At 47.8% G+C, this 11629-nt stretch overlaps 1 protein-coding gene across 2 annotated transcripts; it reads right to left on the bottom strand.

The window, feature by feature from the left end:
- Window positions 1–1151: 1151 nt before the first annotated feature.
- LOC102470984 (synaptonemal complex protein 3-like) lies at window positions 1152–10128 on the bottom strand. 2 transcript variants are annotated; one of them, XM_006166694.1, is made up of 11 exons: window positions 10050–10122; window positions 9596–9666; window positions 9194–9334; window positions 8901–8969; window positions 8615–8684; window positions 8409–8443; window positions 4761–4878; window positions 3798–3897; window positions 2371–2469; window positions 1858–1962; window positions 1152–1458 (listed from the first exon to the last, which is right to left on the bottom strand). In XM_006166694.1, the coding sequence occupies exons 3-11, from the start codon at window positions 9282–9284 to the stop codon at window positions 1402–1404; spliced, it is 744 nt and encodes a 247-aa protein (XP_006166756.1). In that variant the 5' UTR covers window positions 9285–9334; window positions 9596–9666; window positions 10050–10122; the 3' UTR covers window positions 1152–1401. The 2 variants fall into 2 exon arrangements, with proteins under 2 accessions (XP_006166756.1, XP_006166755.1); XM_006166693.1 differs by lacking the exon at window positions 9596–9666 and having other exon boundaries at window positions 10050–10128.
- Window positions 10129–11629: the final 1501 nt, after the last annotated feature.

The following is an 11629-nucleotide window of genomic DNA, read 5'->3' as shown; positions in this document are numbered from 1 at the left end:
GCACGTTTATCTTGATTACTGGCAGACCGTGTTTCAGGCATGTTTAGCTTTGAAGCACTGCTATACTCTTCAAATTATAAGTGTAAAATTGTAATTGTAATCATTTTCACTATCCGTTATACTTCATTATCCATAGTAAGTGAAGAAAAGCCAAAATCAGAATCTTAAATTGTTTATTAATTTGTCATAGCATCCATAAATGCTACCCCTTCTTTTAAGTCTTTAACAATTCTGTTTATTAAAATAGTAGCTATTGGGTCATCAGCAAAGTCATGATGTATTTTTTTCTGTCTTTCAATGCAAAAATGCATCTTGACTTTTCCGACGACCCAATAGCAGGTGCCAGCAGGTGGCGTCGTGGTTAAGACGCTGGATTCCCACATGGCTGACCACCATTCTAGTCCAAGACCCCGCATCTTGAAAATCACACCAGGTATGTGTGTGTGCATGCCCAAACTCCCGAGAGGAGCATGGAGGAGAAGGGATTGCAGCATGGCCATCTCCCCTGGGGGTGGCGGGGTGTGTGTGTGTGTGTGTGGGTGTGTGTGTGATTTCTCACATTCCCTCTCTCTGTCTCCAGCAAGTGCATGCACCATATGGAAAAAACCTGAAAGGGGAAAAGAAAAAAAAAAAAACAAGTTGATAATAGTATTTTAACTATTTTCCATCTCCACATTCCCCACAATCTCAGTCTTCAAATGAACAGATAAGGGGTCTGAACAAATTTAGAACAAAAGGGCACACAGCACTTTATTAAGCAGGAATTTTCATAATATAACGAGGGATACGAAGCCATCCTGATCTTGTGCAGCAAAAGGGAGGCTGGAAGTGACAAGGACAGGGAAGGTCGAAACAATGGATAGGTAGCAGAGGGCAATTAACTTGCAGCAGGTTACTTTATAACGCTGCACAGACTACCCATGCTTTTAAGTAATTCACAGAATATATGTCCTGTGAAATTGTATTTTCTTCACACTAGGTTCTGTGACTAGATGGATCTACACAAAAGCATGTACATGAACAGGTTCTGTCTTCTCACGTTTTCCTCGAGGGAGGACAACGTAGCCTTCCACGGGCACGCTTTTTACCTTTTGGGACTGACACAGACACGCTGAGGCCAAAGCTAAGGTTAAATCCTCTTTATTGCTGAAAGTTCCACAACAGTGACAGGGAAAGAAGCCCCCCACCGCTCCCAGGGGGCGGGAACCTCCAGAATGGCTGCTGCTCACATAACTCTTTCTACCTCTTTCTTAGGGTTTAACAGAGAGGGGACTTTGCCCTTAACAAACGAGCACACAAAAAACTTGCACTAATTTTGATAAACCACATTAGCTTCTTGTAGCTACTAACAGTTCGATGAGTGTATCTCATCACTTTGCAGGAGATTCTTTCTTCCACGGATCACTTGAACAGCAGGGAGTGGAGAGAAAGCTTAGCACTGACCGCTGTTTGATGCTCCTGTTCCACAAAAGAAGGTATTGAGCATGCGTTTACTGTTGGGTAAATACTATATGAAACACAGCAAATAAAATGCTGCTTAGAGCAACTCTTTGCTTTCAACCTTAAATACACATTACTGGGTCAGTAGGTGGCACGGGGGTTAAGGCGGCTGGATCCCACGTGACCGACTGCATGGTTTGAGTCCGCAGACCCAGTGACTTGAAAATCACGCTGGGTGCATGTGCATGCATGCTCAAAACCCTGAGAGAGGAATGGAGGAGAAGGGACTGTGACATGGCCATCGCCCCTGGGGGGTGATCTCTCACTTTTCCCCTCCCTCCCTCCCCATCCCTGGAAAGCAGACCCACCCAATAGCAAAAACTAAAACAACAAACAGACAAAAAAAATCCCACTTACAATTTGCTTCATAAGTTCGGCTTGCAACATGGCCATTTCTTTTCTGAACATACTTAGCTCCCCAGGAGAATGATTTCCATGACTCGCCTCCAGGTCCTCGGCTCTCTGAAACAACAAACCTAGTTCCGTCTCAAAGCAGCACTTTGCATCACCTTCTATTAGAAATGTGCGCAGTTGCATGACAAAAAGAGCAGCAGCTGAGTTCAAATGATGGACATTATCTTTTCCAAATGAAAAAAATATTGTATGGGCTACTTGAGAACCAATGTACCCGCGGACAAAGCTTCCTGTCTGGAATATCATTCACAACCACTAACGAATCCGAAAGTCAAAATACGTTTAGTCGTAGATTACAACTGAGCCAATGAAATAAAAATGGAAAGTGCTTAGGAAATTTGAAGGTTGTCCTCAAAATGTTTCTAATGTAAGTTCAGAAAGGAGCACAGTATTATCAACAGCCATATACACATAATGTTTCCATAAGCATATCCTGGGATACCAAATACGACAGACCTTCAAGAATTCCTCAAATAACGCTTTGAATGCATTTATTCCGTGGCTATGGACCATTCTAGACTGTTGAAAAGCCTCTTGTAGCTGTTCAAATATGCTCTGCAAATAAAAAAGGAAAAAGCTGTACTAACGAGTTGGGTGGAATTTTAAATTTATCCAAAAATAATTTTATATTAAATACCAAGGTAGTCTGGAAACACACATTTAAAATTTTTGCTGATGTAACAAACACGATGAGCAAGTGTTCGTAATGCATGTTCACCGATAACACACAAAAGGCATCTAAACCTCTCCCATCGGTCGGATAGGAAATGTTCTCTCTTCACAATGCTCAACGTGGACAACCTAGGTTTTGTGGGCTTCAAAAGCCACTGAGGGATCCAGCAGATGATGCTAGTCTTTGTGTTCCTCCACCTAGGATCATGGTGTATCCCAGACATGAGCCACTCACACAGCCACAGCCTAGACAGTCTCATTCCTCAGAACGGCAACATCCCGCATACCATCGCTAATGGCCAAGTCAGAGGTGGGAACACGGCAGACACCGTCTGACCCATCTTAACTAAGCTTATTAACAGGAGCTCACAGAACGCTCAGTACAGCTCCCTGAGTATGTGCCCTTGCTCAGGTAAGCACCTGGGGCACACAGATAAATACTCGGGTAAGCACTTGGGGTGCACAGGTAAATACTCGGCCCTTAATTTCCCAGCCAGCTACGGAAGGGATGAGGGGGCCTCCAACAGTGGGCTTCCAGAGTCCACCTCCTGCCCGCTCTCCTCCCGGGTGTCCCATTTTTTCTTGATGCCCGCCCACCTGCCACATCCCTGCCCGTGTGTGTCACTGGCTTCCGTGGCCCAGCTTGGTGGTCTCCCGGGCCTGACATCCCGTGGAGGAGCACTCTCACTGTCCCACATCCCCACCCGTGTCCTCGCCGTCCACGGTCCCAGCTCACGGTCCAGGGCTGCCATCACTCCTCCATCCTTGCAATATGCCCCTGCCCCTCCTCCCTGTCCAAGTGCTTAGAACCCCAACCTGGAAATGCCAGCTCTGCGGCTGCTCTGCCCCCACTCTACTGACCACCTCACTCTACCTTGACGGCCACCGTGGTGCTGCTCACCCTACGTCCCCCTGTGCCCCATTCAGCGGCCCACCATTCTCCACCACCAATTCCAGGCCTACCCCCCTACCCTGAGAGGGGACAGCTCCCCCAACCCCCTGCCCGCCCCACCCTTGCTCCTGCCTGAGGCCCCGACCATGTCACCAAAGAAAGGGAAGCCATCCAAAGAGGATGTCAAGTCTCCCCCGGCCACCGCTTCTGTGCATCTGGCCCACCGGCTCCACCTGCCCTCCTGTTTTCACGTGTCGACTACCGCGACTGGAGACGCTGACCCAACTGGGTCAACGACATGGCTCAGCCTAACACCCACAACTAGTTTTGCTTCTTGTTCCTTGACTTTCTGTGTTTCCAGTTCCCACTCCTGATGCAAAGTCAGAAGCTGCCGGGAGTATGCACGATAAAGCTTCTCCCTGGCAAACAGAAGAATGAGCATCATGACACTTCAAAACCATAAACCAAAAGCAAAACAGCACATTCAAGTCAGAACTGATTTCTTATGATCAACACTACAGAGAGCGGAGGGGATCACAGCCCCAGGAACCTTCTGATGTGAAATAGGAACACAGGAGAGATGATCTACTCTCGTTCCACAACCACTAACTGCTCCTTCGGTGGCTACGAGAGAAGTCATCTCTCATGCCTTAGCGCTTGAAAACTAAGGGGTATTTGTTGCAGCATCGATTCTCCAGAGAGATGCATTTTATCTACAACGAGAGGCCTTTGTCTGTTCTCTATTTCTGAATAACACCCAGGTTGTGGTATCACACACAGATCCGAGGAGGATATTGTGTGCACCTATCATTATATTTCCAAACAGGACTAGGACAGGGTTCGCAACTGTGACCCGCTAAAACTTGCATACAAAAGACCGGCGAACCCCACGTATTTAAGTTTACGACGGAGGGATAAGAGAGAACTGGCCTCTTTCTATACAGCTGTACATAGCTCCTACGACAAGACTAACGGCTTAACACATTTACCCTGGATTCAGTAAAGCCCACCCGTGGAATGAATACAAACTTGTTTACGTTAAGTAAACTCAAGTGTAATTCAAAAGGGCGAGAAAAAGCCATCTTTACTGACGGTTAGGAAATGCATCTCAATGGCCTTGAGGTGTGAGGTCAACTATTTCATTAGAGAAGAACGAACCCGATTATATTTTTCTATCCAGCTTCAAGCAAATAGAAGACCATCGTGTTCTCTGAAGGAGCCTGGACCCATGAATACTACGAAATGGCACACAGGGTCTGAGTACAAATGCCAACGACTGTACCTTTGCGTTTGCTGGATTTTCCAAACATGCTCAAATTTCTCCTGAATGCTCTTGACAGAAGCATTGGTGTTCATTATGAAACTCCTTCTCTTTCCTTGAAGAACCTTTTCAAGGTCCACTGTATCGAAAACACACACTCGTTAAAATTTACTGTTGAAAATTAATTTGCTCTCGTACACTCAAGTCAATTCGGGCCATGAGGGTGCAGCAGGATTGGACATACACACAGCATTAGCAAAGGGGTGGAACTTCAAAAGGCAAGGTTTTTGGTTTTCTTTTCCTCAGTGTAAACTTACAGTGACTAAGCACCTCAATGGGAGGTTTTCTACCTGCACTTTTTGTTGTTGTTGTTGTTGTTGTTGTTGTTGCTGTTTTTTATTAAACGTGGGCCGCAAAAAAGAGCAAAGAAACACAACTGTCTGTTTTCCAAAATGAACGGAAAGGGCGCCTTTAATTTCTTCCTGAGAAAACAGCTATAATGGCTAGTCTTTAAAACATAGCTAAAACATTCCTCAGTTGGAGGGACACATTAGGTGGATTTTCGTTAGAGATCTTCACACAAAGCACAGAAAGAGTGCTGTTTTTAAAGTGTCTGAGTGATTCCGATCGCATGGGACATTAAGAAATAATATTTTAAACGCAGTGATGCTTGTGATGCTTCGAACTAAATTTGACTAAAGAGAAAAGGCCGTGGATAGTTTCAGGAATTAAATAAATTGACAAGAACACTTTCTAGACACTTTGGTGGTGGGTTTAGTGTGTGGTTTTCACCACAGAGTGTTGCATCTCATAACACTTTTTTAAAAAAAAAAAAAAAAAAAAAAAAACAAAAAAAATCTTACAAACAAAAAGATTAGAGATCTTCACACAAAGCACAGAAAGAGTGCTGTTTTTAAAGTGTCTGAGTGATTCCGATCGCATGGGACATTAAGAAATAATATTTTAAACGCAGTGATGCTTGTGATGCTTCGAACTAAATTTGACTAAAGAGAAAAGGCCGTGGATAGTTTCAGGAATTAAATAAATTGACAAGAACACTTTCTAGACACTTTGGTGGTGGGTTTAGTGTGTGGTTTTCACCACAGAGTGTTGCATCTCATAACACTTTTTTAAAAAAAAAAAAAAAAAAAAAAACACAAATAATGCTTGCAAAGCAAGAGAGTCTGTATTATGGATCTACAATCAAGATCTATCTCCTGGAAGCTATGAAGGGGCCGCACTACCGTGCAAATATTTTGTAAATCCAGTTAACCATCTTTGAAAACTGACTTATGAGACTGCTCGTAAACCAAGCACATTTCCACCAGCGAACGGAAGATGACAGCTTTGAAAACACACATGCTCTCGGGAAGTGCCCATGTGGAGAAGTCAAAGTTGAGCGTGACGCTTTGTTAAAGAGTTTGTCCCTTGGGAACTCCCCTACATTGTTGGTGGTAATGTAAACCGGTTCAGCCACTGTGGGAAACAGTGTTGAGGTTCCTCAAAGATCTACAAATAGAACTACTTCTGGGTATCTACCCAAAGGACAGGAGAGTGCTCAGTCGGAAACACGCTTGCAAATCAATGTTTGTTGCAGCATTATTCACGATCGCTAAGACATGGAACCAACACAAACGTCCACAAACAGATGAATGGATGGAAAAAGTGTGGCACATATACTCTACGGAATACTATTCGGCCATAAAAGACAACGAGACCCTGGCACCTGGTAGAAAGTGGTCGAATGTAGAAGATTTATTGCTGAGTAAAGCAAGACAGGCTATAAAAAGAAAGATGCTGTATGTATCCACTTAATATATACCGACTACCTGTACTTTATAGTTAGAGTTTGAAACACTAGCGGGCGTAAAAGCAGTGAAAATAGTTATGGATGCTGAAGACAGTGTGGAGTGGGGGGTGGGGGGGCAAGGTGAGAAGGGAACAGTATAGAGAAGGATAACCAGAGAACACGTAGACAGGCATGACATTAGTGGGACACAGAAATGGTTTATTACCTGTTGATGATAACATGTATAGTATTCTCAACTGGACTGGTCTGAGAAGTATTTCATGTTGGGTAAATTCTCTTTACAAGCAAAATGATATATAGTGATTGAATGTTTAAAAAAATAATGAGAATAAATAATAATAATAATAACTTGAAAAAATGATGAAAAGCTATGTGCTATTTGATGATGATGATGTGGATAGTAATGTCTTTGTCTTGACTGACACGCACAGTAATCGTGCTGAAAAAATAAATGTAATACACTGTAAAGATATATGTGATTAAATGTAATTTAAAAAAAAAAATGACGACCTTACAATGAAACTAAATGAATGTTAGAAAGACAGACTTTTCTCTGTAAGTACCAGAAACAGAAAAGATTCAGCAAACCAAAAAAAAAAAAAAAAAAAAAAGAGGAAAAAAAAAAAAAAGAGTAAAATCAAGAGAAAAGAAAGACATAAATAAGAAACATCTATAAACCTATAACCTTTTCCCACCCTAGCTTTACCGGTCACTTTCTCCCAGTCTGACCTGCCTTCCCTGACACAAGATTATTGGCCATTTCCATCACTGCACTCCTGCCATCTCTGCATTTAAATAGCAGCCTTCATTAGGCTCAGCAGTTATCCCATTTATCTAATCTCAACTGTACCCCTAATCCCCAAACGCATACCGCTTAGGTGCCCTCTCATTGCCTGAACATTTTTTAACCTTTTCTATCTACCTCTGTCACAGAAACCTTAAATCTGTTATGGTGTATATTATAGTTATAAATATTTGTCATCCCCATATCCTCAATAAACTGTCACTTCCTGGAAGACAGGAGAGAGAGAGAGAGAGAGAGAGAGAGAGAGAGAGAGAGATTGTCCCTTGGGCCAGCAGGTGACGTGGAGGTTAAGGTGCTGGATCCCACATGGCCAGCCGCACTGATCTAGTCCTGGACCCGGTGGCTGGAAAATCACACCAGGTGCATGTGCACTTGTGCCCAAAATCCTGAGAGGAAATTGGAGGAGAAGGGATTGCAGTGATTTCTCACTTTGCTTCTCTCTCTCTGGGGAGCATATGTGCCCTACAGCAAAAACTTGTACAAAAAAGAAAAAAAACAAAAACAAAACAACAAAAGAGCCTGTCCTTAACGAAGTTAGCCCAACAGACATCTGAGGTGTTGACATGAAACTGGTAATTCTGTGGATCTATCGCTCATCTCTACATGCCATAAAAGTTGCGCTAGCTCGACACTACACCGCTCTCCAATGGCAACGCAACAATCAAGAGCTATCTTGCAGGCTCCGATTGGCACCGCTTTGCCTCAAAGAAAACTGGGAAAGTCACAGACGAGAACTTACACGGGAAATATAACATTGATGTAAAAAGGATTTACCACTTATGATGTGACACGACGTGGAATGGAGGATATTTCCTCCAACTTTCTTCTAACTCCCATGCGTAATACGAAAGCACCGCTCTCACCTCACTTGGTCAGTGCCATGCTCTGCACTCACCAGTTCAAAAGTGTGATGCCGAATCACTCTAACCAGTCACCCCCACGCAGACGAGGCATTAGATGACGGCCCCATGGTGCACTAGTGAACATTTCCCGCTAAGAACGCCTTACCGTTTAGAACACTCTTCTTCCACTAAAAGTAGCTCCTAACACGTACCTTGAAATGTTTCCAATATTTTCTGGAATTCATTCCTGTGAAAAAAAATAACATAAACTTTTTCATTGAGGAAATGTGAAATATCACATTAGCATTGGAAGAGACATCTTAGGCCAAAGTTCCCCATGCGACACTTGTATGAGGGCCATAGGTGACTTCTCCCAAGTCCTTTGTGGGTAGGTAAAAATTGCTGTAAAGGCAATTACCCCGGATCGATCTCAGGAGTTCCTGTGAAAGGACTGCTTTCTCCATGTCTGTCATTCCCTGGAGAGTCAGCTGTTTGGAACAGAGAAAGGAAAAGCACTGTTGGGTGAAGTAGGCTACCATGGCCATCATTCCAGCAGAAATAGTGTCCCTGGCAGCTCGCTCCTCTTGGCGTGCAGAGTGTGAAACAGGCCTGCCCCAGGCGCTGACAGGCAGGGGAGAGGAAATCAGGCTAGGTGCTGACCATCTCAGGAGGCGGCCTGGCCAGCCTTTTGGGGTGAAACTCACCACGGGCTGGGGACAGCTGTCCGCCACTGTGCAAGGAAGGGCTGGCACTTGAGGAGAGCTGGGGATCCTCTGCAATGGGTGGGGTGGCACATGGTTATGAGGAGTGGCTAAAGCCCATGCCCAGGCTTCAGAAAGCAGGGTTTAGCTCCCAAGGGTCCCTCCTGGAGTGCAAGCCAGGACCCCTCCCCACCACCCTGGGACCTTTATGGTCCCTGCTGGTCCTCTGCACAGAGCACAGAGACCCCTGTTCCTGAGTGGGACCCCACATGGGGGCCCCCTGGGACTGGTTTTACCCTGGTGCTCAACTTCACTGGCAGCCACAACCTGAGCCTTCGCCGGTGCTTGGGAAGCTCTCCGGCCACGCTTTCTTCTCCCGGGGGCCATGGCTGTGGGTATCCTGGGACCTTAGGGAGGACTGGACTGTCCTGCAGTGTCTGGTACAGAGACACGCCAAAGAAATGGGATGGGTGAGAGGCAAGCCCTGGCCACGAGTCTCGCGGTCAAGAAGGGTGGCGTCTGCTGTGGGGCAGGAGGGGACACGTAGGGAAGGCCAGCACCCCATTCGGCCCCGTCCCCTCCCGAAACCAGGGCTAACTGCAGACCTCTCTAGCACATCCCGGCCTCTGCCCCCACCGCCAGAACCAGGCTGGGCCCTGCCCCTCGCTCCCCAGGGCCCGCCCCCACAACCTCCCCACCTGCACTGCACTCCAAAGGGACCCCGTGCCAGTCGGGAAGACCGGCTGTGGTGGTCGACTCTCCGGCCACTCTGAAGGGTGAGGAACCAATGTACGTGAGCCCCGGACCGTCAGGGGCGGTCTGGCCACGTCCCTGTGCACCCAGGGAGACCTCAGGTGACCCAAGTGTGTGGTCCTGATGGGCAGCCGACAGGGAGCACAGTCCCCTACTTCGCCCCCCGCCACACACACACACACACACATATATGTACATACCGCAGCCGCGTGCAACCTCCCCCCAGGCCCAGACGCCCTCCAGACCGCCTCAACCCCTCCAGCCTCAGGGGCTGGTCCCACCCCACACCTCAGGCGATGGCAGCGGAAGGGACATTACTTCGGGGCTCAGCCCTGGGCCCACCCCACTCCACCCTGGTTCCCCCACAGGCCTCCCTTCACCCTGACACACTGGCTTCACCTCAGGACCACTCCTCACAGGAGCTCCAGGACCTCTCCTCAAGCGCAGTTTCTCGACAGCCTCGATCCTCTCGCGAGCAGTTGGCCTCTGCTCCTGATTGGCTGGCACCCAGCACGAGCTGGAGGTGGAGCCACGCCAGGCCACGCCCCCGCAGTGCAGGCCCGGACCCGCCCACTGGGACCCTGACTGGAGGACCTCGTGAGCCAGCCACGCTCCTCTGTCTCCGGGGCTTTCCTGTTCCTCAGCCTGGCCAGGAGTGGCACCCCGCCCCTCACTCCCAGCTTGCCCTCCTGCGTGAAGGCAGGTCAGGGCGCATGGCCAGGCGGGTCTCAGACACACCCGCCATTCTCTACGCGGCTGCCGCTGGTGCCTCGGTTCATCCCGCTAGGGCGCGGCTCAGTGGCCCCTGCCTGCGTGTCTGGCACCTCAGTGAACTGCCCATGTTGTCGGCCATATCCTGCAGTTTTCTCTGACTCGGCTGAGTCTGACTGGGGGATCCCACGGGACTTCCATCTGCCAGCCCTGTCACGCACACCAGTCTCCGAGCCCACTCAACGCCAGCAGATCCCTCCATCGTCCTGCCCGTGGACCGTTGAGGGGCCACTGCACTGTACACGCGCCCATTTCCTGTCCATGGACATCTCCACGCTTTCCAGCTTAGATCTCTTCTGAGCAGCGTCGTCACGAATGCTGTGCTGTCTGACTTACGTGCCAAAGGTTTTACACGCTGCCGACGAGTGCACCGATTGCTACCTCCTGAGCTGCCCAAATACTCTGGAATGCCCAAATGATTATCTCTTGTTCTTGCACCTGCAGATGGCCTGGCTTGTTGCGTATGCTCACCAACACTCGGACTTTTCTGTCAGCGGTGGACAGCATGTAGCACTTCAGCTCCGGCAGTCACTCTCTGATGCCGGCGCCGCCTCGAGCTCGTCGAGCTCCTGCCGAAGCCGGAGCAGGGTAAGCGAGGAGGTCTCTATACCATGGCCCCTACAAAGCAGACAGACCGCAAATCCACCCGTGTTAAAGCACCTGGGAAGCAACTGGCTACAAGAGCCACTGACAGGAGTGCACCCTGTACTGGAGGCGGGTGGAAACCTCGTCGTTACATGCCCGGTACTGTGCCACTCTGTGAAATTAGACCTTATCAGAAAAGCCCACTGAGCTTTTGATTCACAAACTTCCTTTCCAGAGCCTAGTGAGAGAAATTGCTCGGGATTCCGAAGGGATCGATGGGAGCTTGCAGAGCGCACCTATTGGTGCGCTGCAGGAGGCAAGTGAGGCCTATCTGGTAGGCCTCTGTGAAGGTACCAACCTGTGGGCTGTCGGTGCCAAACGTGCGGCAATTATGCCCAAGCCCAGCCAGCTGGCACAGTGCACATGTGGAGAATGCGCTTAAGAATCCACTTTGATGGGAAACATTTCATTCTAAATCTTTTTTCCCCTTCCTCCTGTTATTATTGGCAGTTCTGAACATGAGACTCCCCCCTCTCCCCATGGGGTCAGAACATACCTAAGTACGTGATTGGGAGTGGAGAATAGGGGACAGGCATCAGATGCTGGCAGTTTTTTCCATTTTC

The sequence above is a fragment of the Tupaia chinensis genome, unplaced genomic scaffold, assembly GCF_000334495.1.
Source record: "Tupaia chinensis unplaced genomic scaffold, TupChi_1.0 Scaffold144326_1, whole genome shotgun sequence".
Taxonomy (NCBI): Eukaryota; Metazoa; Chordata; class Mammalia; order Scandentia; family Tupaiidae; genus Tupaia; species Tupaia belangeri.
This window is presented reverse-complemented; position numbering and strand designations above follow the sequence as displayed.

Bases quoted from the DNA above. Each gene is read 5' to 3' on its own strand.
- LOC102470984 (XM_006166693.1), bottom strand. From the start codon at position 9,284: ATGGCCCCCGGGAGAAGAAAGCGTGGCCGGAGAGCTTCCCAAGCACCG. The intron at 3,898-4,760 runs GTACAGTCGTTG...TCTGTTTGCCAG, and splicing joins AAAATCCAGCAAACGCAAAG to GGAGAAGCTTTATCGTGCAT. The intron at 2,470-3,797 runs GTGGGTGTTAGG...TTTTATTTGCAG, and splicing joins AACAAGAAGCAAAACTAGTT to AGCATATTTGAACAGCTACA.